General features: G+C 43.6%; 1 protein-coding gene across 1 annotated transcript; it reads right to left on the minus strand.

Moving 5' to 3' along the window:
* Window positions 1-1,170: 1,170 nt before the first annotated feature.
* HAS2 (hyaluronan synthase 2) lies at window positions 1,171-22,146 on the minus strand. Its single transcript, XM_069854591.1, has 4 exons — window positions 21,538-22,146; window positions 10,737-11,363; window positions 6,157-6,258; window positions 1,171-4,093 (listed from the first exon to the last, which is right to left on the minus strand). The coding sequence occupies exons 2-4, from the start codon at window positions 11,361-11,363 to the stop codon at window positions 3,164-3,166; spliced, it is 1,659 nt and encodes a 552-aa protein (XP_069710692.1). The 5' UTR covers window positions 21,538-22,146; the 3' UTR covers window positions 1,171-3,163.
* Between the last annotated feature and the right edge of the window lie 4,276 nt (window positions 22,147-26,422).

The raw sequence follows: 26,422 nt of genomic DNA on the forward strand, positions 1-26,422 counted from the left end.
AGATAAGGCACCTCAGGATTTTACCTAGTACAGTCTTAAAAGCTCCACAGGATGAAGTCTGCATTGTCTCTCCTGGTAACCTGTTTCAGTGCCTGCTTGTCCTCATGAGGAAGAGTCCCTGTTTGTACCCAGTCCAAGACTCTTCTCTTTGAGCTTAAACCCAGAGTCTTTCATCTTCCCATCACACAGTGCTGCAAAGAGCCTGATTTCATCTTGGTGACCTCTATAGGTATTGGAGATGATCTTACATGTCTTCCCCTCAAATCCATCCCTCCCCGAGGTGAATCAGGCCAGCTCTCTCAGCCCCTCTGCTCCAGCCCAAACCATCATGCTGGCCCTATGTTGAACTTGCTTGTTTCTTGTACTGAGAACCAAAACTGGGCACAGTACCCAGACACAGGGCAACAGGTGCTGAGAAGCTGTCTCCTAAGTAAGTGACCTCTGAAGAGCCTGTCATGGTCTGAGAGATGTGTGAGATGTCGCTTTGTCCCCTGGTCACTCTATCTATTTACTGGTGGCTGCAGCCCAAAACCCTCAGTGATAAAAAATAGATACATGCACTTCAGCTGCTCTAGGGCAAAGTGGGCTTGAGAAACAGCAGTAACAGGGAGCAGTAGAAAGCCATGTACATGTTCTCCTCTGCTTCCACAGTTATGGAGGGTAGTAACTTCCATCAGACAGGAAGGCAGGAAAAAAATCAGCTCTCATATAAAGTATTTTGGCCGTAAACTTTAAAGCACTTCCTGAAAGGAGGTTGGATTGCTATTCCTGTTTTACAAATCAGAAAGATGAGGGAAAAGGGAAGGAAGTGTTTTGACCAAATTCACCTAGCAGTGGTGGCAGAGACAGATAGAGTTCAAGCACTAGCCATATACTGTGCCATCACAGTGTCAGGTACCAGCACCATGGTTCCCAATTGCTGTGCTGCCTCTCAGAGCAGGGACCAGTCCCTGCCTCCTCCAGGGATGCTTTGCTCCTCCCCAGGTACTTTGTTACAACATACCAAATTCCCACTTGGAAATCAGGTTGTTGACACTGTAACAACAACGTTCAAACAGTACAGATTTATGGCTTCAAAGCAGAAGTGCTGACCAGAAATACCATGAATTAGTCATAATCTTATCAAAAATATTTTATTTATGAAAGTAACAATTATACTATACAACCTATATTGGAAATACATTGAATAATTGCTAAAATAAATACAGGCAATTAATTCAATATTTTTATAGAATGAAAGGATTTATTTGACATTTGAATGTTAACCCAAGGTTTAACTTACATCATAAATAGTTAAAAGGCATAGTCAAGGATTTTTATTTTTACTGTTTCTTTTGCTATTTTAATACTGTTCTATTTTGCAATCAACATGAATCAACTCTCCATTCTTTAACATAGTATTAGTATGACTTTCAAGCAATTGTGTACCTCAGTATAATCAGACAAATAAGGTAGTGTGTGTGCAGTTTATTCTACAGCAGAATCTATTCATGTCTGTATAAAAAAGAGAAGCTTAAAATGCTTCTAAGTTCTTTAAGCATCATATGTTGATTTCTGCTTTACCACAGTGCTTTTAATATTAGAATCTAAAATGGGCACATATCTGTATGCAGCTGGCTTTCTGTTGCTCTTTATAAAATATATTAGGGCTCCATGCCACATTTCTTTGGCTGGTGAAGGACTGCAGAATTTAGTCCTGAATATTATTTCTCAAAACCACGGTCCAAAATAAATGTCCAAGGCTGATTACTAGGCACCAAGGAAGTGATGGATTTCCAAAGACTTGATGTTTTCTGATTAAAAAATTGGCGCCTTTTCTGGTAGATAAGCTCTAGTCAAATACAAATTATTGGGCTCAGTACTGGGATCTGTATTAGACAGATGTCAAAGAGCCTAATGTTTGTATTTTCTATAAACCATATGAAGGGCACTGCACAAGTTTTGTAGTAAGACATCCACTTTTAGAAAGCGTTGGTAAGTTTTCCTTTCACATGTTTTTTAAAAATACAAAAATCTGAACTATCTGCTTGGTTCTAGCAGATTTTGAACAACTACGACTATCAGTGAAGTCAATTGTAGTTTTGGATGTCAAATATTTCACCAGATCATAAGTTTTTTACTCCTTAGGTCCCATATAAAATCAGTGGGGCTTTCCTATAGCAATGTCTTTTTCAGTTGGATGGAGGCCTGCCTTGCCTTATGACTATTGTGCATGCCAGGGATATGATGCTCTCAGCAAAGAAGCAAATTTCCCTTTTACAATGTTATCCAGAACAAAACCCCAAATTGCACACATCTACCCCTTTGGCCTTTTTTTGCACAGAAATACATTTGTATAGAAAAACTGTCAAGGTTGGGCATTTCCTAATAAATGTCTTAAAAGAGCACATTAAATGCATTTTCCACAGAAATAACCATATATCAATTGCAAAAATACAGAGAGACTTTTTATTCTTTCTGTTGTGAACAACATCAATTCAGCACAAATTTTGGATAAGGAAGTATGATTTTTTTCCCAAATGTATTAAAAAAGGCTAAAGAACAAAGTGTTGGGGAGGCAGCTTTTTTTGGCAGATAGTAAAATATAAAATATGTGATTTAAAAAAAAGTTGGCTTAAAAATACACACACACAAATAATACAATAATATAAAAATACAGCTCAGCCAATGGCCTCTTAAAATTTACCTTTGGCATTACATTTGGCAGCCTAACACAAAAGACCCTTCCTATAAACAGAACTATAAAAAAAGAGAAGTTCATAAATTAAGTTGCAAGGGGTTGAAAGATCCTTTTCTTGATTCTCCAAACTCCTTTCCTTCCTGTCCACACACATAAGCATGACCAGTGAGGTATATAGAATGTAACACTGTCAGGCGTATGCACAATAGAAAAGTGCATAAACATAGAAGTTCTCCCATTTTCTTGCGAACAGGTCGAAACTGTGTGGTTTGCATTTTCTCTCCCTTGGAAATAAAAAAAAAATAATTTGTATTGGTTTTTTTTTTCTTACTTTGGCAGGATGAAAATGAACCCAGAGGAATATGAATGTCCTATTCCCAGCAGCAGTGATCCATTTCCCTTGGCAACATTCGTCTGATGCCACAGATACTACAAGGTCGTTGGGTTGCTTTACAACTCTCTGGGTATCTTCCCATGGAAACATCATACTTCTAGCACCATGTCATAGTGTGGCTCTTTCTTCCGCCTGCCACATTTGTTGATAAGAACGAAGTACAAAGTCAAAAGCATAACCCAGTAACACGCATAAAGTATTGTACCAATGATGAGAACTGTCTGTTTTGACTCAGAAAATGGCTTTTTTGATTCCTTGTAGATAGTGAAAATTACGCCACCTAGGAGGATTGTAAACCAAATGGAGACTGGAATGAGTCCTATAAAATTAACTACAATGGTTTTCCTTCCTGATGTGCCCCACCCTGCTTTGTTTATCGTGGCAATTGCAAACATCTTTGCTGGAAGTAAACTTGACATGTACAACACTGAATAGAGTGACATAAAAACCATGACAATGTTGCCCCTAAGGAAGCTGGCAAAAGAAGACTTTATCAGACCTACTAACTGAACTGTCAACAAGAAGAGGAGGATATTCCAGATTTTTCCCCTGTAGAAGAGCTGAATGACTGTGGCAATAAGGAAGAAAGGAAAGAATCCAGTGATTACAGCTTCATAGGTCATCCACAAATGGTGCTTGTGGAACCACATTGCATTGTAAAGCCACTCTCTAAAGTATGATTTACTCCAGCGGGTCTGCTGATTCAGCCACCTGAGATACTCTATCGGTGTTTCGGTAAGGCACTTGGACCTAGCTGTGTATTTTGTTGCATAGCCCAGACTTAGCACTCTGTTAGTTAGATGCCTGTCATCTCCAAAGCTGCACTGGGAGCCCATAAATTCTTGATTGTACCAATCTTCCACGAATTCATGGAGTAAAGAGTTTCTGTACATCCCCAGAGGTCCACTGATGCATTGTACACAGCCGAAATAGGACTGACAGGCCCTTTCAATGTTAAATGCCATCCAGTATCTCACGCTGCTCAGAAAGGAGATCCAGGAATCATATTTGTTCAAAATCTGCAAAATACAAGAACATAATTTTAGATGAACTCTTGAGACAGAAAATATAGACATTGAATCAATAAGGAATTTGCAGAGTAGAGCGCCATTAACTGACATACATGAGAAACCTCACTCCTATGTCTAACTCATGGCGAATCCAGGACTTACCTATACAGTCCAGGACATTGAAAGGAAGGGCAAGATGAAGACTTCAGAAGTCTGTTCCACAAAACATTCTGGTTTTCCTCGCAATCTTTCCCATTCTCCATGAAGAAACTTTTCTGGTTCATTCTTCCTTTCCCTTCACACCCAGTTAAGGGTCTGCTGGACTCAACTTCTCCTGAGAGGAGATGGTGGAGTCCGAGACATGGCCCCCTGCTTCTCTGCATCCCACAAACAACTTTGGGACTCACAGGACTTCTCCCAGCCCTCCTAAAGCTATGTTAGAGCATGAGAAAGGCTTGAGCACATGGTCTTTATCTACCTTAGGCGCTCTAAGGAACAACCTGTTTTGACTTGTCTCTACAGGACCAGCCCTGTTATGTTGCCCCCAGACATACTGTGATGCTGCAGCTGAGTCTTGTTTTGGCCTGCATCAAAGTCTCTCTCTCTTCTCTGTGCCCCAAAGCTCACTGGAAGCTTACGCCTAGGCTTAAAATGTAACATAGACATCGCCTAGGTGTCTGAGCACTCAGTGGAGCTATGAGCATATGCAGATGCCCAAGTTCATGTCTTCACATCCAGGTTCTCAGCATGCACTTTGTGCTGTGGAATGTGTCAAGAAAGTGTGTAGCAGGGTGGCTGTGCCAGCTCTGTACCAATAACATTTCAGTGTTGCAATTTTCAGTGGAACCTGTGGCCTTGTACAACTAGAAAGAATTTCTTTGCAATTAGAATAAAAAGTCTTTTGCTCTGATGGCTCTAATTTCTGTCAGGTTTGAAGATCAAGGGCCAAACCTGTGTCTGTTTTAATGTAATTCCAGAACATTTTAGAAGGAAGCAGGGCTCAGCAACAGGCTTCAGCCTGGCTTGAATCACAGAATGTTTTTGTATATGCTGGAAAATGAAATGGTGGAAAAAAAAAAAGCCCAGAGCCTTCAATCTGCCAACTTTCCTCACAGAGGGCACACATCCTTCCCACCCCTCTCTGCAGATGCTTATGAACTTACAGAGTCATAGCTGAGCCTGTACTTTCTCCCTCCAGTGGTACTCACGCATGCCTGGCATCTCACATGTGTAGAGTGAATGTGATGCCTAGTCCATGGTCATTCCAGAATGGCAAAGATATTCAGGCTTTCGAGGGAATTTCGGTTGCTGGGGTTGAGGCACATGCCTGAAATACTTCTGACTACTAGGGCATTCATTAAGGAGTGCTTGCCCATATAGATGGCCCTCTCTCCTTCTTCTCACATAAAAGGACAACGGATTACAGTGGACCAATCCTTAGGTCAACTGAAATTTCATATGCATTTTTCTTTAGAAAATGCACCAGAAGCAGTTGTGTCAAAGGAATGGACAACCTTTGGCTGTAGTTGTCAGCCAAGCTCAGCAATGTTGGAAATCCTAACAGAAGTGGAGCTGGGCTGACTTTGGGGCTTTCCACCTGTTCTGCCTGACAGAGATGCAGAGTAAATCCAGCAATACACAGAGCACACAGTGCGCTGCACTTCAAAAGGGTTTTATTCCTATCAGTCTTGGTTGACAGTAGTAACATAATTTAAGTGCTTGGGGTGCTGGACTTCGCTGAGGGTGACCTGTTCTAAATTCCCTGACTTCCTATAGTTTTTCTTGCTGAGTAAGGATTTATACCCAGAGATTCCGATGTGCCACAACAGTTCTGACAATGCCAGTGCTTGACTTTTCATGTATATGTGGCTGAATAACATTTGTTTGCTTTCTAGGGGTGTTAAAACCATACCGTGTTCACATACAGGAATAAGAGTTTCCACAGAAAGACTAAGGTAAGAGCCTCTATAATGGTGTCACAGTATACGTAATGCTGTTATAGGCAGGAAATTTTTTTGCAATGCAAGTAACTGCTGAAACCCTTCTGTTAATTTGAAAAATATGGTACTCGCCTGCACATCACCTCCAACTCCCCCAACCATTGGATCTTCTTCTAAGACCTTTACCATCTCCACTGATGAGGCTGGATCAAGCATTGTATCTGAATCACAGACCTACAAGTAAGAGAAGACAAGAACAAAAATAGGTTAAGAAATACACTAGAAAAGAAAGTAAAAATCACACGTGTGATTGTGGTGACTCTAAATGTATATTCTCCTGAATGGAAATAATCTCACTTTGGCATCTTCTTTGCTATTTCTGATAAAAGCCATTTATCAGGCAGCAAGGAATGGTGCTGAACAAAAAAATGTGCTTGTTAGGGCTGTGTATGCAAATAATTCTCTCTTCTCTATCAGCTCTGTTTGTTTTACTGGCCCACTAGGTTAGATTCGTTGAATAAGATACACTCTCAGAGGTGGGGAACTGCAAAACAGGACAGTGTTTAAGGATGTGCTGCGGATTCCTGCTGAGCCCTGACTTAGGGTTTCCTTGTGTTGGCTGCAGGGAAATAGAATCCTGCTCAAAAGTTTCCCACTGCCATATGAGGGAATGTGCGAGAAGTTAAATTCCAGACACTTGTTACAAAAAAGAAAACACCAGCTAGAATTCTGGGAAGAAACCTAATAGCTATTTCACACACAGAAGGCTTTAGCAATTCATGTAGGATGGGTATTTTGGATTCCAGAGCAAACTAGTTTTTATTTTTATATTCATGGTATATTATTAGTAGTGCAAGGATTTGTCATTTGATATATAGAAATTATATGCTATTTTCCTCTGGCATTCTTATAAAAAATACCTAAGGCCAGAAAGAACAAGGCTCAAAGTGCAGTGGTCCACAAGGCCAGGGCAGAAAGAGATGACACACATAAGGCGTTTCAGCCACACAAACACTCCTAGTCAACTAAACACTGTGTACATTAGGAACTGGCTTTCCTCTGGAGAGTAGGAGGAGGGCTCAGACAGGCTGGCTGGTCTGTGAGACAGCTGGCATTACTTTCGTTTGCTTGGAGGAGAATGACACGGGCTGCAGCCGGTTTAAAATGAGCGGGTGTTTCCTCATCACAGCTGCTGCTGCTGCTGCTGAAAGCAGTGCCCCCATCATGTGTAAATTAATTTTGCAATTGCCCAGAAACTGGAGGAGAGGAGGTCATCCTAGAAACACCCCTTTGGCTGCCCTACAATTTCTTGTTCTGCTTCCAGTTTATACCCACATTGTGTTCCTATGATTTCAGATGGGGACTGTCAGTAGCTCTGCATGAACAACATATTAAGTCCGATTTTGGTGAGTCTATGTATCCGGCGTCTAAATTTTGGTGTCCTTTCATCCAGCTTTTCGATTCAGCCTAAATCCCCTCACTCCAGGGGAGTGGAAAACTTCATTTCTGAGGGGGGAGGAGAACATTTTGGGGTTCCATTGTGGACCAAACTTGAGCAGAGAGATTACCTGGGATAGTTGGGCTGCACAGCTCAGGATTCAGCTGACTGTCTGCCAGCATGTTTCCCTGCATGCTAACTCAGAGGGGATGAGAGGAGAAAGCTGATGAAAACTCTCATATTTCTATCAGGAGAAAAGCCACAAGAACCCCCAACTCCTGCTGACTTGATGCATCCAGCTGCTCTCCTCAAAGGACTCATCTTCAGGAGCATCTTTGTAACCTGGCCAAGGTGTGCCTCAAGCTTTGGTGGAGAGCTGTCATTAGTGACAGCACATGGTGACAGAAAAGGAACAAAACAAATCTGTTGTAGAAGTGGGGAAGAACATTTCTGAGTGGGGCTTCCTGGACAGACCTGTTGCTGAGTGTTTTGAACAGGGAATCTGTAATTTGCTGAGTACTCAGATCTCAGGTAGTGATACTCACTATTTCCTGTGACCATGAGGGGTGGACTGCCCCTCTATGCCCCTCCCCAGTCCCTCTAATTTCCCTCTAGTGCCTGTCGCTTGATGTAGCCGAGCAGCCTCCACCTCATCAGATGTATTTAGCTATAGCAAAAGACCTTCCCATGAACATCGCTAATATGAGATAAGGAATCCTGAAAACACTAGATTTATTTACAAATTACCAGCATGTGTCCTGGGTATGTAAGCACAGTGGACTTGTCTGGGTTTCTGGGGCAAACCAGACAAGCCACCATATTCCATCTAGATAAGGTTTTTGCAGGTGAAAAGAGGATATACCCAGAGAAAGGCACTTAGGAACACAAATAAAACACACCGAGATCTACCCAGCCAGGGGTGGCTCAGCACAGCCCAAGACTCAATTTGGCATATTTCCATACAAGACCTGAGTAACCTGGAAATTACAGCCTTGGGTCATGGAGTTACACAAAAGGGAAACCTACCCTTAAGTGAGCTTCTCAGATAGATGTTATAGCCAGTGGTGGTTTATGTAAGCTGCTCTGAGAAGCTCAGGCTGCACTGGGCTGTCCACATGGGTACCTCCATCAAGGAAATATGAACTGCACCCTGGCTGCTCCAACCAGCTCTGCACTGATGATATCTGCCAGTTTAACTCCTCTACATGATTGTTTGCACCCACCTAGCCTAATCAGGAAGGAAATAAGCCTTCGCAGCAGTTTCACCTATTTAATGAGATGCCACTAATAAGCAACAGCTCGTTATCTGCATTAATCAGACAGCTTATGATTGTCTATCCATAACCCCAAGGCACCTTTTAAGGGCCATGAGGCCCACAGTTTCAGAGGTGGGCAATGGTGCTGATTTGTCACTTTTTAAGTGCCTGATCCTCGACATAGATTACTCAGCCCTCAAAATATTGGGCTTGTTTGAAGTAATACACCATGGGTACCCCCCAAGACCCATTTGAAATATCTCAGCCTTCACTCATTCATAAAACAGAACCACATTTTAGCTGCATTGCGTCGTGACTGTGTAGTAGCCAGGGCCAGCACGGTGCTGCATTTCTAATATGTGACTGTGGCATCAATCATTACTGCAATCTTTGTTGGCTGTTTACAGCAGCATTACACTCCCTGACACATTCATCAGGACTTCTGATCTAGGTCAGGAGAGTTGATTGACTGGAAGACCAGAAATATCTTTTCCATTTCCTCAGTTTATGCTATGACTGTTGAAACAGAAACACTTTATCCAGGTTCCCTGAACAAATGCAAGAGCTGGACTGAGGGACGAAAGTTGCAATGAATTCATTTCCTCTCTGCTTTCTCTCTCTGAAAACTGATACATCCATGTGAAGTGATTATAAAACCATTCTAATAAAGAAAACAAGAATTTTTATCCCATCATAGCCCCACAGCACAAAACCAAAGTGCAGACAATGGAGAGCTCAAGCTCATTGTTTTCAGAGAATAAACTAGCTTCAGTTTTGGAAGGACATGAGTTTTAAATCTTTGCCTTACTCTTACAGTTTCTGCCCCTCCTGTATATGGAGGACTTGGTGCTCTCAGCTCAGGTACTGGCAGCTTCTCTGCATCCCTTAAACACCACACTCCTGGACACTGTGCCTTGTGGAGCACGCACACACTCTCACATAAGACTGGGCACGGAACCCAGAAACACATATGACTCAGCCACGCATCTGCCCTGAGCCAACAGAGAGTATGTTGTTGGGAACTGCTGTTCCAGCAGAGAAGGCCGCTGGACTCTCTGAGGTTGGGAGGAGGTGGGAAGGGTTGGGGTTGGTTGATCAGGAAGATCACCTCCTATTTAGTGGGAATAGTTAAATAAGCCTTGCTGGCCTTGATCAATAAGGAAGGATCCTCAGTGTCCAGCCAGAGACCCTGATCTCACTCGCCTTCCTCCACATATGACCTCTGCTCCTCCCTGAAGTCAGTAGGGCTCTTTGCAGGAGTGAAGAGTGCTTCCATGTGTAAGGAAAAACCAGAAAATCTTTCACAGGATCCAAGGTAGCTGGAAAGAAATGTGCCTCTGCTGCTTTGGAAACAGGGAAAGAGGACCCAGCCTAATTCATTCTTAAGTGAATAGTGTCATAGGGGCTTTAAAGGCCAAGTTGCGGTGAGTGAGGTAATGCAGCTGTAATTGATGAAGCAAAAGCTCCTTCAGGCTTTAGCTGAAAAAAATCTTTCTTTCAAGGCTGCACATTGACCTTTTTATTGAATTCTCTGCACAGCCTTCAAAGCCTTCAAAATATCCCCATCTTTTATACAGACCTCACCACTGCTCTGAGGTGTTCCCTAGTGTCACCAAACAGCTGTCCACCTGCTCGCATATTGGGCTGCTAACAACCTCACAAAATAAAACCTCACTCAAGATCTTGATCTACAGGAGTAGAGAAGGGGTCTTCAGGAGACCATTGGCTTTGTCTGAAGCAAAACCATTCAGATGAGGGGGCAGTACTTAAGTCTGAGGAAGGATTTTAGATTTCTTCAGTAGCGGGTGCATAGACGTAACGTAGTCACAGTTAGGCTGACCATTTTAAAAGGTAGCAAAATACACTTTTAACGGTCAAGTTGTTTCCAAACAGACTGAAAGGAGCACTGTGTTCATCAGGGACTAGGATGGCCTCTAACATGCTGCACAAAATATACAAAAGCTGCTTTCTTTCAAAGTGTGTTTGAATTGGCACTGACCTGCTGCTCTAATACCTACCTGTACATAATCCACGCTTCTCCCCAGCGCTTTGAATGCTGTGTACATTACTTCTCTTTTTCCACCCCATTTCTGCATGATGCAAACACTTTTGTTGGACAGAACCAGCTGAGATACATGTTGCATGCTCTCTCTGTGAGACTCCTCTGTCTCACCAGGACCTTTGTCATGGAAGTTATTACTCCAGACATAAGTGGCAGATTTGTCCCTACCCATGATTTCAGTAAAAATGTCCATCATGTAAACATCGTCTTCCGAGTTCCCATCAATGACCATAACAACTTTAATTCCAGGGTAGGTCAATCTTTTCACAGAAAGTAAACATTTTCTTAAGTAGTCAGGATCCTCTTGATAGGCAGCAATACAAAGGGCAACTGTTTTGTTCAGCTTGATTGGAGTCTCTAGCGACCGCCTCATTTTCCTGTGCTCTAGGTAGGCAAACAGGCTTTGGATGATAAGATGTGATGCCAAGATAGCACCATAGAGTCCAAAGGAGAAGTAGTAGTTGTCTGTTTGGATGAACTGGTAGCCCACAATGTAAGCAGCGGTGATTCCCAGCAGGAGGGACACCCCAAAGAGTGTGGTTCCAAGTATTCTCAGGATACATATAAACCTCTCACAATACATCTGCAAAGAAGCACAAAAACCATTAGCAGAGCCACTACTTGGTGATACATGGCCTGTCAAGAGATGTGCATGGCTACAACATAGAGCTCAGCATCTAAAGAAACAACCTGCACTGCTGCCTGTGTCACAGACTTTCTGCATCAGCTTGCTCAACTTAACATCTCTTTGCAGCACTTGTTCCATGTAAAGTAAGATTCAAATACACTCGATGTACTAGGGATGTTTTCTACTATTTGTAATGTCCTCACAGAAGGTGCTGTCTGTGTCAGCACCTTATTTTGGCAGCCTAGGCTTGCTGTATGAGACACTCTGTCATACTACTATGTAGGGGCTGGGTTGGAGAAAGGAATTTTGTGCCACCATTCACTTCATATGGTCACGGGCAAGTGAAACAGCTGAAAGTCTGGGCAGCCCCTCCTCATCCCCCATCCCTGTCATGACTGTATCCCACCCTGAATCATTTCTGTCGCTTGGTTATGTTTGCAAAAATATTGGAAGGACATTCTTAAAACAGATGTCTGAATGTATTTATAATTTTTAAACAGATGTCTAACTATATTTATAATTTATATTTATATAATCAGACATCTGCTTTAAAAGGTCTTCTCAATACCATTGCAAAAATGTATTATTCATACATTTGTGTACATAGATATATGCACGTGTGAGCATGTGTGTATAGGGCTAAAGCTTGACTGAGATTAAGTCTGCTGCAAAAGTATGCATTAATTTAGCAGAGCCAAGACTCCACCCTGGACTCAGAAATTCATTAGAACACCAGTTGATTCTGACAGCTTCTGCATATTTATGTTACCTGGCGGTAAAATCTTCTAACCTAAGCTCTAGGTTATGGAGGAGCTGGCTATTACGGAGGGTGCTTCAGTATTCTTCAGACAAACAATGTCTACCTAACTGCTTTTGGTTAGCAGTCATATAAACCATTTTATGCAACAGCTTTCTCAGAATTACAGGAAAGTTAAAGACAATGTTTTATGTCAATTGATCTGTTTAATGTTAAGGTCATAAGCCAAATAATGTCTGTTTAAAGCTAACCCAGCAAGCGTGTTGCAAGTCAGTGAATCTGAAACGCATTCTTGAATATTTTGTTGAATTAGGGCCTCCCAGAGTAATGGACTTAATATCTGTGTTTTCTTACTACTGTTCATATTTTCCCTTCTGTCATCCTGCCTGTCTGCTGCTGATGTTTGTTTCACCGTTTGTTGGCCAAAGCTGAAGTTGGAACAGCACTTTCTTACATCACATAAGTCTTTAACTCTTTCTTGAAAAACTTCTACCAAGCTGCAGCAGCATAGCTGTCATCAATTATATATCTGTCTGAGAAGTTACAGGCTTGGAAAAAAGAAGTCAACACAGAATCACTTACAAAATAAAAATAAACCAGGCGAGCATAAAGTTTGAAGTTACGAAGACTGTGCTTTTTTCCACTGGCTATTTAGGGTCTTAAATGTCAACACAGCAGGAAGCCTCTTAAATGTGTATTTGGAGACAGTCAAAGAAATTGGACCCTATCTCTAGGACTTCCTTGAATACTTAAGGCTAGGCTCTGACAGGTGCTGTAATCACCCACCAGCAAAAGGCACTGTCCCTCCACTGGCCTGTCTGGAAGTCTTTCACAACAGGGTCACAAAGAAGTCTAATAAAAGATATAGCTTATGCTTACCACCACTATAGGTGAATTAAAACTCAGTGCCCAAAATAGACTCATTTTAGAAAACAGATTAAGTAATGAATCCTCTCTAGATTACCTTGAAGTCAAGTAGCCTGTGTGTTTATTAATCTGTCAAGCATGCAGAAGGTCACCAACATCAAGGTAAATATTTCATTAATGGTGCAGTCGTACTTTGCTTTCCCATTTGGGGTCCACTACTTCTCTTCTTTTGCCATAAATAGAAAATTCCTATTAGCAAGTACAGGCGTAAGTCTGCTTACGTTAAGAATTACATGACTGAAATCAATGGGCCGCTTGTATGGATAGAACTCACAGGATTTAGATTAAGATCTGGAGCATTTACATTTGACTGACTATATACTGTACTAGACTTCTTTTATATTTTATATTTGCTGTTGCTTCTTCAATCCTATGAAGTGTTTCCACACAAAAGGAAATAAAAAGAAATGCATTCTCTGATCTTGTCATTACAGCACAGCATCCCTCCCTCGCAAAAAAAACCCAGTCTCTTAAGATCAAGAAATGGATTTCTGGTCTTAATAAAACAGTATGTTTTTTTCTATCCTTTCACTGTCAACCTTGGGAAAATAAACTGTGTTTTGATCTAAATTCCTGGCTTTCATCAAAGAAACTTTCCCCTTTGTATGTGCAATTGAGGTTTTTATGTATAGTCTTTTAACTGGCTGCATCTCAGGGAAAGTCTGGAAAAAGTTGCTTAATATTCTCAAGCTTTAGCACATGAGCTATTGATAACTTGCCCAGCAGAACTGATCTTTATCAACTTGAACATGCCTAAACAATGGCAAAGAAGCCAAAACCACTCCACCCTTCTCCAATAACTGAACCAAGAAGTTAAAAGGAAATGACGCTTATACAAGTCTGGGACCAAAACCGAACTGCTGAGTCAAATAGTAGGACAAAGGGCAGGGAATAGCTGCATCAGAGATTTTAAGGTCAGGCAGTGCTGTTATGAATATCTAGCCTGGCCTAACAAACTGTAATGTAAAAAGACATCCTTAGTAAGACATCAGTCGAAATCCATTCCTGAAGTTTTCTGAGCTTGCCACACAAAACTAGAATCAAGCATTAGAGATCCAGTGTACAGTACCGTATTTCAACATTTCAAACCTAGAATAATGCCATTCTGAATCAAGATGCAAGTGCCAAATGCTTGGTGAAGGAAGAGAGACATTAATTTTCAAATCCACAATTATTTTTCAGTCATTTTGTTGATAAACACTCTTTCTAAGTGCTAGTAACTTCCTTTCAGAAAAATGTAATTGCTTCTATTCAAAATTGCCATCACTACAGCCCTATTCAACAGCTGACTAACTGGAGAAAGGTACTGTACACACCTCATGTGATCAGCACAGCTTAGTGTTTTGTTTATTCCTCAGCACAATGGATGCAACTTGGTAAGTTTGTCCGGAGAAATAGGCACTGCAGTACTTAAAAACAAACAAAAAACTAAAACCAGAAAAAAATCCATATTCCTGGATAAACAAAGAGAATTGCATGTCGCTTCAGCATGGAACTGCTGGTACATGGGAACAGGTGTTGGAATGAGGAGAGAGAAATGGCTTCTCACTTGGTGCGAAGGTGAGTTGGTGGGTTAACTGACCATCTCTGGAGTCAAACATGGAACCTGCACTTTCTGGGCAGGTTTTTAAGCAAATTTGCAGAGCAGGAGGAGGAAGATAATATCTGCATTTTTCTTTCTTCATTATTATTTTTTCAAGAGAGAACGCTATTTAGCACTGAAAGAAGTCTGAGGGTTCATTGTGTTGCTTCAGTCCTGAAGAGTGCAGTGAGACTGAACATTCAAGTTCTAAGTCAATAGTTGCAGATACTTGTATGTTAAAGCCCTGGCCAGGGCATTGGTTGTGTTAGACTCTTTTGGAGGTGCATATATCTCCCATGTACTGCACAGAAAGCCTGAGACAGTACTGCTAATGCTGCTCTGCAATTTGTGCACCTAAATCGTTTATAAGCACTTTCACCTAACCCTGCAGCACTTAACCTAGTATAAGCTTCATGCAACCTCCAGCAAACATGCACAAGATGAGCGTATGTAGAGAGACTTCAAAGTCTCCTGCTGAACAATTTGTTTCAATGATCTTGCAGCTGTTTATTTCCATGGATGGAGCTGGTCAGTACTAACCAGTCCACCCAGAAAAATGAAATATGAAAGCCATATGCTAAATCCTAATGCTATGTAGGCTGTTGCTGATTCTGTGACACATTTTGATTCACCAAGCAGTCCCAAGTACACAAGTGCCTTGAAGCAACTATATCGGAGAACACAATATGTGCCAGAGAACACAATGTGTGCCTCTCTTTGCAGGCTCCTATGTAAAAGTGTGGTAAAGAAAAGAACCCTTGCAAATACTTGACATCAGTTTGGCATTGTGTCTCTCAAAGGGTATTTTTATTGGTCACTTCTGTGATGAAGTTACCTCACAGTCTTACTCTACATTACTACTAACAATTGGCATTAACAAAAGATTGTAGTCTTCTAACATTACTTCCATTAAAAAAAATCACATTAACAGAGAACTGACCAACATCTACATTGTATATGTAATGACTGGGGTATTAACTGTAACAGTTAAGATCACACTCCTTTCTAGGACCAAATTATGCCTTAGATCTCAAATTGGAAGAACATGGGAAAATATGCTCGAGTCCTCTCTGTTCTGAAAAATATTTAAGCTCGTGTTTAACTGTAGTTCTGGTACATATATCTATAGTAAGATCTAGACACTTGACTGATTATCAGCATGTTCTTATGTCCTGATATGGACTGGGTCTTACTCAGCAAAGAACACTGACAATTTTCCCCCCTCCCCAGCCCCATCTCTAAAATAATAAACCACAGTCCTTCCATATGGTTATTAATCAGCTTTCGTGCATCTGTGAGAGTAACGGTACCTGGAGATAATTAATCCCTTTACAAAGGCAGTTGTCAAAGAGACAGAAGAAAAAAAAAAAAGGAAAAATTAAAAAAAAAAGCTTAATTTGTTACTAATACATCAAAAGAATGAAAAAAAGAGTAGAGGCAAATACATATGCAGAAAACCTATGTGTATTGGTGTCTGAACACATCAATATTATCTGCAATATATTCACTTGTTCCATACCAGCCATTGTATATCTCCTCTGAGGACTAAGGAAGCAAACAGGTGGTGTCCTGCATCTGCTGATACAGGACGTGGAACGAGTGACTGACGAGAGGTCAAACTGAAGTGAGATTTGCTTGCAACACATGGGATGCACTTCACTGCATCATTTGCTTCAGAAGTCATCTCTCATGTATAACACTCAAATATATTGGCATGTAGCTTCTTCTGGCTGGCTTTTCCCCAGAAAATTAAAAAGCAAGAGGGGGAGACACAGGAAATTCATACATAAATCATAACAATTTATAAAGCTGGTTGAAGGAATTCCAAACATCTGAACATATTTTTTTAAAAAAACCTTACACTCCAAAAATCACTATTTGTCCTGGAGGCAATGGTAAAGTTTACAGACAGAAGTGTGCTTATTTCATCCCCTTCACCTGTAAATGTTCAAAAGAGCAGTGCCTCTCTCTAGACATCTAGGGCTATGGCCACATGAACAAATAGTCCAGGAACAGGTCTGCAAAGAGGAATAGCTGGTGCTGAGTGTCTATCTCCACTTGCCATACATTTTCATATTTTACTCTGAAGATCAGTTAGACCCCTGAAAACCCATTAGTCTGAGCTCCAGGGGTACAACTCGTAATTAATTTCATTCAAGAGGAATCCAGCTTGCGTGCCTAGTGATCAGCTTGCAATACAAACCCAAGTGATTCGGCTAGGGGGGAAGTATCTGTAGCATTGGTTTCAATAGCATATTCCAGATTCAAAATAAATTGATAATACAAACCAGCCTCACAAATGAGATCTACACATCAGACTTGTCTGCAAATCTTTGTTGTAACCAGAAGTGCTGAGCACTTAAAACCTTTGAAAATGTCTCATTTTTACAAGGCTATATGGAAGCTGAACTCTTGAATGTCTACTAGTTATGGTCTTCTGAACTTCAGTACTGAGGCTTTGGATTCATCAAAGCATTTAAATATGTCATTAGAGATAAGTGTGCACTTAAGTATTTTGCTGAAGAAGGAAATAAGTGGATAATTTATCTTGCAGTTCTGTAGTGCAGGCATAAAAATATCTCTCTGTGAAGCTGCTATTTCTGAGCTACTTTGGATGAAAGTGTATGCATACACTTGACAAGTTTATTGTACATATTAATCTCCCTTATCAATGTTGTCAGATAGGTCATTGCTTAACCACTGCATTTCTTACATTACAAAATCTAAGACTGGACCAGGACACAGACAATTTGGATTTTAGGTAAGTTAATTCACCTCTCTCTATCTTAGATTCCTCACCAGTAAAATGGGAATCATGATCATGCAAGACATTCTTGGAGGTATAAAAAATCCTTCATAAGGCTTAGGTTACTAACACTCGTAATGTTATTCTTTCTGGTGTGATATGGGTCCCACTGGTTATCTAGTTCCACATGAATGTTTTTCCTCTAAAAAACTCAATAAAAACCACCACAACACTTCCTTTTTGCTTACTTACATTCACCTGAAGGTAGAGTGAGCAGGGGTTTGTTTGCAATAAACATGCAACCCTTACTCAGCAGGACGTCAGAGATCAGTCATGTTGGCAACATAAAATCTGACACATGTGGGTATATGTGCATCCATCCAGCTACCGAAAGCTGTTTTGCACACAACCAAAGGATGTGTCATCTTTTAAGCCTTAAAAAACTTCTCTTTGCTTGCAAGAATAATAGCATCAGCTCAACAGAGCATCTGCTTTAAAGGCATGAGCATGTCTGAGAGCATGTGTGTGGACATATACTGTATGTGGCCTTATAACCATACAGTGTGTGCATATACACAAACAGTATCTGAGTGTTATAATTTTTCAGCCAATATTTAGATTCATTTTTGGCCCTATTTTGATGGCAAAATAAATCATTCATCTTTGAAGTACAAATGATTCCAGGTACACATTAATTACAAGCATAAAATAGCTGTCCAGACTCCCTTTTCTGTTTTACAGCCCACAGAGAGGAAACTGAAAAATTATGTTACGTCTGTACATCTTTACTACAGCAGAGTTACCATATCTGGTGCTTTTGGTTATTTATCACTTCCAGATTTTCTCATGCTATTGATCTTCTGGAAAGGGCTCACATAAGACTAAAATTAACTCTGGGGTTATGTTTAAAATAAAGAACAGGATTAGTAATGATGGCAAACTGTATCTCATGCACAGGCTTTGATCAGCAAATCAAGAAGCTCATGTCTGCTCAATGTATGTTTCCCACCAAACCATCCAAATTTAGTCTCTTAGAGGTTTGAGAAACTGATGTGGAATGAATTCTACAGCTGCTGGCTGGATTTGTCCCTAAAGTAGACAGTGATACATTAGTTGCTAAATTAATCAAAAGAAGCCCCCCCAACTCCCCCAATCTTGCTATAAGGAATAAATCAAGAAGTAAATCATACTTGAACTCAGATATTTTGGATTGCAGTTAAACAAAAGTCTAGTTTAGAAATGTTTTCTGGTCGCTGGTTATGAAATCCATAGATGCTTTTGGCACAAAACTGACTGCTCCAGCAAATATGTATTTATTTGGTGTTCATACCTAAGCATAGGTCATATCTAGTTGTACTTAGTCAACTCTGACTACTTTGAATGGAGGAGTGATTTGCTGCTTTTACACTAATCTTAAGCAGTAATAAAATGAAGCAAATTTGTTTGCACACTAACCACTGAGTTAATTGCTTGTGAATAGCGTGGGAAACTCCACTGAATCCAGTGGATCTTCTCTTTCCACTGGGAAAAATCCTTTCCCAGGGTTTTCTGCACTTGCATGTAGGATAAAAAAGATTTACCAGCATGAAACAAAATCCTGGCTTTATTGACACCAGTGACGAAGCTCCTTCAACCTTGGTGTGGGTGGGATTTGCAGCAGCTTTTCAGGGAAAGAGAACACTTTTCCTTGCCATCACCCCCAAATGAAGCGACCCATCTGATCCCTGAAATAATCCCCAAGGTAGCCAGGTGAGCACAGGTAGCACAGTGTGTGCTGGAGAAAAGGCCTATGTGCCTATGGAAAAATGATCCATAAGGAAGGAATCTATGAAGCAAACTGCTAATGTGGAGGAACATCTCTGCCCTGGGAAATGCAGGGTCACTGCAGGTTCTGAAGGGGTTAGACAACTGCTACCAGGATATTGGGGAGAGGCTCTTTATTAGGGAGTGTAGTTATAGAATCATAGAAGCATAGAATGGTCTGGGTTGGAAGGGACCTTAAAGATCATCATGTTCCATCCCCTGCCATGGCAGCCACTAGATCAGGTGCCCAAGGCCCCATCCAACCTGGCCTTGAGTGACAAAGCTGGTGAGGGGGCTGGAGAACAGGCCTTATGAGGAACGGCTGAGAGAGCTGGGGTTGTTAAGCCTGGAGAAGAGGAGGCTGAGGGGAGACCTCATCACTCTCTACAACTACCTAAAAGGAAGTTGTAGAGAGGAGGGAGCTAGCCTCTTCTCCCAAGTGACAGGGGACAGGACAAGAGGAAATGGCCTCAAGTTCTGCCAGGGGAGATTTAGGCTGAACATTAGGAAAAAAAATTTTCATGGAAAGGGTCATTGGGCACTGGAACAGGCTGCCCAGGGAGGTGGTTGAGTCACCTTCCCTGGAGGTGTTTAAGGGATGGGTGGATGAGGTGCTGAGGGACATGGTTTAGTATTTGATAGGAATGGTTGGACTCAATTATCCAGTGGGTCCTTTCCAATCTGGTGATTCTATGATTCTATGATCTCCAGAGATGGGGCATCCACAGCTTCCCTGGGCAATCTGCGTCAGTGCCTCACCACTCTCAGAGTGAAGAAACTCTTATGTCTAGTCTAAATCTGCCCCTCTCCAGTTTACACCCATTGCCCCCCATCCTATCACCACAAGCCTTTGTGAACAGTTGAGAAGTAAGGCTTCTAAGCTGAGAGAAGGGAGATTTAGGTTAGATATTAGGGAGAAATTTTTTTACTGCAAGGGTGATGAGGCACTGGCACAGGTTGCCCAGAGAAGCAGTGGACGCCCCATCCCTGGAGGTGTTCAAGGCTGGGAATAGATGAAGCTATGAGCAACCTGAATTAGCGGGAAGTGTTGGAACCGGATCATAGAATCACAGAATCATAGAATCACCAGGTTGGAAGAGACCCACCGGATCATCGAGTCCAACCATTCCTATCAAACACTAAACCATGTCCCTCAGCACCTCGTCCACCCATCCCTTAAACACCGCCAGAGAAGGTGACTCAACCACCTCCCTGGGCAGCCTGTTCCAGTGCCCAATGACCCTTTCTGTGAAAAATTTTTTCCTAACGTTCAGCCCAAACCTCCCCTGGCGGAGCTTGAGGCCATTCCCTCTTGTCCTGTCCCCTGTCACTTGGGAGAAGAGGCCAGCACCCTTTTCTCTACAACCTCCTTTCAGGTAGTTGCAGAGAGCGATGAGGTCTCCCCTCAGCCTCCTCTTCTCTAGGCATCTTTAAGTTCCTTTCCAACCCAAATCGCTCCCTCATTCTACTCCTCTGTTGCGACACGTCGGGGTCTTCTCTCGGGGCAGGGAAACGGGACAAAACTCTCCCGGGGGCCCTTCCATCCCTCGCTGCGGGACCCGGCAGGGCTCTTTAAGACCCCGGCCGCGTCCAAGGGACCCGAGCAGGCGCAGGGAAGGGCGGCCGGGAGAGGGGAGGGAGGGAGGAGGGACGCGCGGCTCCTGCGGGGCATCCCCCGCGCCGCTGCGTCACCGAGGGGATCCCCGCGCCGCGCTGGGGGCGGGGCCGCAGCTCGCGGCGAGCTCTCCCCTCCCAGCCCCGGCCCCGCCGCTCCGAGCCCCGGCGGGGCTGCAGCCCGGCCCCGACCGCACCCCCCAGCCCCGGACCGCGGGCTGCGCTCGCCGCCCGCCCTGCTGCCTGACCTGTTGCTCCGTTTCATTGTCATCTGGGGGTTGATCGGGGCTTCGGTTTGTTGGGGTTGGTTTTTTTTTTTCTTTTTTTTTTTCCTTTTTTTCTTTTTTTTTCCTTCTTTTTCCTCTTTTTTTTCTCTTTTTCTTCCTCTTTTTTTTCTCTTTTTTCCTTTTTTCTATTTTTTTTTTTATTTTTTTTTTTATTTTTTTTTTTACAACTCGTAGAGCTAAGCAATATCTCAGACGGATTACACGGAGGAGGGGCTGAAGCTGAAAACCTCATTCATCCTCCCTGCGGTCCTATTCATTGCTGAAATAGGTGTAAGCCTAAAGCCGGTAAGATCCTACCCCAGCCCCACTCTTATTCTCGGATCTGCTTCAGCTTTCCTCCCTTGAATAGTGGGTGTAGGAGAAGAGGGTCTTCTGCTTTTGAGGTGACAGAAGCGTAATCATAAATCACCTACCTTGTTTGTCCTTCTGTCCTTTGGTCATAGAGGGGCTCCAGCCAGCTGTGTGGTCTCACGTACCGTTGCTCCCGCTGAACAGTTTCCAAGTTTGAGGTAAATGATCAAATCGCGCTTTTTGATTTTTCAGGGACTTATTGAGACGCTCAGAAATAAAAAAATCATTAAAAAATGAAAATTGAAAAAAAAAATGTTTGAGGCTATTCAGTCCTACTCATTTTCTCCCACGTGTTTTCACAATTGCCATGTATTTGTCTTTCTCTGCTTCAGTTTCTAGCTCAAAGTTGTGGGATTTTTTTTTCAAATAATAATAATAATTTAAAAGAAGTTAGAAGTAATAAATTAGGATTTAGTTTCTCGTGGTCGAAACTGAAGATCTTATTTCAAACCCGGCTACCCAGGAGCCCGGAGAAGTTGCAAGGCAGCGTCTGAAAGTTTGAGAGATATATAGCATCAGATAAAGTCTCTTTGGTGATGCCTTGCTGACCGAGTAACTGTTTCAGTGAGGTTCTCAACAGCAGCAAACGAGTAATATTTTCCAGACGTCTTTTTCTTTCCTGCTGCTGCTGCTGCTTTTCTGCCTCCTCCACGTTATGGGGTCTTTTAACAAGTGAGACTTGAGTTGTTTTAATAGGCGGAGGATGGGAAGAAGGAGGGGAGGGAACTCCTGTAAGGAGGCAAAAAAAAAAGAAACCAACCCTGCCCATTGAAATGATCTCAGCCGAGGACCAGCTCAGAGGCAGGAATTCAATTAGCTAAGTTGCAAATTTTGAGGAATTGCAATACACATATGTTGCCACCGCCTGATTTCCTCTTCATGCCCCACAGTTAGGGGGTAAACCCCACTTTCCCTGCTCCCTGTATCTTGGGGTGTGGGACTTACCCCTCTCACAGCCAGTATTCAGCTGGGACGGTTTTTGCTGCTGCTGTTTTTTATTAATAAGAGAATTGCCTCTATGAATGGATGAACTTTGCAGTTTCCAATCCCACTTTACCCATTCACTCTCGGAAACATTCGCTGTAGTAAATACCCAAGGAAGCTCCCGCTGGCATTAATACCCGTGCCACTTGTGTTAAAACAAGCCAGGAAACATATTAGACAATTTAAGAACTAGAAAATTGTGGGTTTGGGTTTTTTCTTTTCATTTTTTTCTCTTTGTTTTAGCTAGAAATGTTCACTGTGTGCTCTCCCCGGGGGGTCGCAGTCAGCCGGGGAAGCGGGGGCAGCAGCAGCATCGCCCGCCGCCTGCCAGCAGCTCCCGCGCACACGGACGGGCTCCTTCCCGTTCTAACTCCTCTCTGCCTCAAACACGGATTTCCCCGCTTTCGAGCCCCCGTTTTCACTTGAAATGATCTAAAAAGGCACTAGGTGGCAATGTTGAAGTAAGAGGAGCGACGCGGAGCCCGGTAACACCCCGAGCCGGGCGGAGCAGGGCCTGTTGCTGCTCCGTCTCGCCGAGCCTGGGCCGGGACCCTCCTGGGCAAGGATGGAGCGGGGGAGGCGGCCTCTCATCCCGCCGCGCTCTTTCCTCAAGGACCACAAAGCCCGCTGCTCGGAAGCGTCGAGCCCACAAAGGGGACCGTGTCCAGACACCGTCGGGAAACCTGGCGGTGACTCTTTGCCGAGTTATCACCCAACGTTACCTTCTGTCGTGGGAAAACTTTGCAGTGCTCTGGGGCCCCCTCATATGCAACAAATTAGTTGAGGTCGGTGGTCATCTAGACCTGGTTGGTTTTGGGGTGCCTCAGGGAAGTGGTTAGAACTTCAGGTGTGCTCGGTTCCTGCCGAGAAGAAGAGTGGCTTAAAGGTGTGCATCGAAGACGCTCCTTGGCAAATTGTTCTGCCTCAAATAACAAGTCTGTCTCCAGTTTGAACCACAATTTTGTGGCTACTTTAGCCTGGCAGTGCCAGGCAAAGCGGCTGTCTTGCCCTCCTCCTGCTTTCAACTCCTCATTCTTGCCAACACATTGTCATTTCCCTTGTGTCAGGAGAACTGGCTTTGGTTAGAAAATAGCTGTTGGGGGAAAGGAAGCAGAAAAAAATAAGGACAAGTAACTTGGCTGGGGAGAAGGCAGGACAACTGCTTTTGACAGCAATCTGGTTTAAGATGGTTTGGAGTGTCCTTGAGAATACAGCATGTTTTAGGAAGCATGATGTCTTGAAGGGATTTCAGGCATTTCTCTGTTTCAGGCCTTCCTCCCTACGCAGCAGCGTTCACATACTTCAACCACATACAAATGGTCTATGTTGCAGCATCTCCTGCTACAGGGCCCAGGTTGTCTCTCTCATCTGGCGACTGGCAAATTGTAGTGTTTGTTACAAGGCCAGAGGGTGGAAGGGTGTCAAGAAGTCCCGTGTCCACACTAGCCTTTCCTACTGCCCCAATATCTCGTGTAAGCTGGGATTGGAACATGATGAATGTTTGTCATTTTACCAGGCAAGATCTACCACCAAGCTCTGCTACCATTATGCATATAACCAAGTCTTCGACATCTGTGTGATTCCTAAAGCATGATTTCCTGGCATCAGAATCTGTCTGGTGCTGCCAAAAGGCCAGGGAAAATCATGAAGCAGGTGATCTTGAGCGCTATCATGAAGCACATGCAAGAGAACCGGGTGATCAGGCCCAGTCAACATGGGTTCACAAAAGGCAGGTCTTGCCAAACTAACCTGATCGCCTTCTATGACAAAGTGACTCTGCTGCTGGATGAGGGAAAGGCTGTGGATGTGGTCTTCCTGGACTTCAGTAAAGCCTTTCTCAGCATTCTGCTTGAGAAACTGTCAGCCTCTGGCCTGGACAGGCGCACACTCTCCTGGGTGGAAAACTGGTTGGATGGCCAGGCCCAGAGAGTGGTGGGAAGTGGTGTTAAATCCAGCTGGAGGCCAGTGACAAGTGGGGTTCCCCAGGGCTCAGTGCTGGGTCCAGCCCTGTTCAATGTCTTTATCAATGACCTGGATGAAGGCATTGAGTGCACCCTTAGCAAGTTTGTGGACGACACTAAGCTGGGTGGAAGTGTTGACCTGCTGGAGGGTAGGGAGGCTCTGCAAAGGGACCTGAACAGGCTGGACCACTGGGCAGAGTCCAATGGCATGAGGTTTAACAAGGCCAAGTGCCGGGTCCTGGACTTGGGGCACAACAACCCTGTGCAGTGCTACAGACTAGGAGAAGTCTGTCTAGTGTTCCGGAAAAAAAAGCTGGCAGGGGAGAAAGCCAGCTTGGTTGAATAGAGAGATCTTGAGGGATATCAAGAAGAAGAGAAATGTTTATGGCCTCTGGAAGAGGGGACAGGCCTCTTGGGTGGACTACAGGAGGGAAGTGAGATTGTGTAGGGAAAAAATCAGAAGGGCTAAGGCTCAGCTAGAAATTGGATTGGCCAAGTCTGTGAAAGATAACAAAAAATCTTTCTACAAATATATCAATAATAAAAGGCGGACTAGGGAGACCATACAGTCCCTATTGGACACAGAAGGAACAACAGTAACAGGGGATGAGGAAAAGGCTGAGGTACTTAATGCCTTCTTTGCCTCAGTCTTTAGTCGTAAGGAGGGTCGTTCCATCTGTGTACAAACCCAGGAGCTAGAGGAGCATAATGAGGCTCCCATGATCCAAGAGGAGGTGGTCAGAGCCTTGCTAGCCCAACTAGACAGTCAGAAGTCTATGGGGCCGGACGGGATTCACCCTAGGGTACTGAAGGAGCTGGCGGATATGCTGGCCAAACCCCTTTCCATCATCTTCCAACAGTCCTGGAAGACTGGGGAAGTCCCACTGGACTGGAGGCTGGCTGATGTTGTGCCCATCTACAAAAAGGGCTGCAGGGAGGACCCAGGAAACTACAGGCCTGTCAGTCTGACCTCAGTGCCAGGGAAAGTCATGGAGCAGGTGATCTTGAGTGCTATCATGAAGCACATGCAAGAGAACTGGGTGATCAGGCCCAGTCAACATGGGTTCACAAAAGGCAGGTCTTGCCAGACTAACCTGATCACCTTCTATGACAAAATGACTCGGCTGCTGGATGAGGGAAAGGCTGTGGATGTGGTCTTCCTGGACTTCAGCAAAGCCTTTGACACAGTTTCTCACAGTGTTCTGCTTGAGAAACTGTCAGCCTCTGGCCTGGACAGGCGCACACTCTCCTGGGTGGAAAACTGGTTGGATGGCCAGGCCCAGAGAGTGGTGGGAAATGGTGTGAAATCCAGCTGGAGGCCAGTGACAAGTGGGGTTCCCCAGGGCTTGGTGCTGGGTCCAGCCCTGTTCAATGTCTTCATCAATGACATGGATGAAGGCATCGAGTGCACCCTTAGCAAGTTTGTGGACGACACTAAGCTGGGTGGAAGTGTTGATCTGCTGGAGGGTAGGGAGGCTCTGCAAAGGGACCTGAACAGGCTGGACCACTGGGCAGAGTCCAATGGCATGAGGTTTAACAAGGCCAAGTGCCGGGTCCTGCACTTGGGGCACAACTACCCTGTGCAGTGCTACAGACTAGGAGAAGTCTGTCTAGAAAGCTGCCTGGAGGAGAGGGACCTGGGTGTGTTGGTTAACAACCGACTGAATATGAGCCAGCAGTGTGCCCAGGTGGCCAAGAAGGCCAATGGCATCTTGGCTTGTATCAGAAACGGCGTGACCAGCAGGTCCAGGGAGGTTATCCTCCCTCTGTACTCGGCACTGGTGAGACCGCTCCTCGAATCCTGTGTTCAGTTCTGGGCCCCTCACCACAAGAAGGATGTTGAGGCTCTGGAGCGAGTCCAGAGAAGGGCAACAAAGCTGGTGAAAGGGCTGGAGAACAGGCCTTATGAGGAGCGGCTGAGAGAGCTGGGGTTGTTTAACCTGGAGAAGAGGAGGCTGAGGGGAGACCTCATTGCTCTCTACAACTACCTGAAAGGAGGTTG

Source organism: Phaenicophaeus curvirostris, chromosome 3 (assembly GCF_032191515.1).
Source record: "Phaenicophaeus curvirostris isolate KB17595 chromosome 3, BPBGC_Pcur_1.0, whole genome shotgun sequence".
Lineage (NCBI taxonomy): Eukaryota > Metazoa > Chordata > Aves > Cuculiformes > Cuculidae > Phaenicophaeus > Phaenicophaeus curvirostris.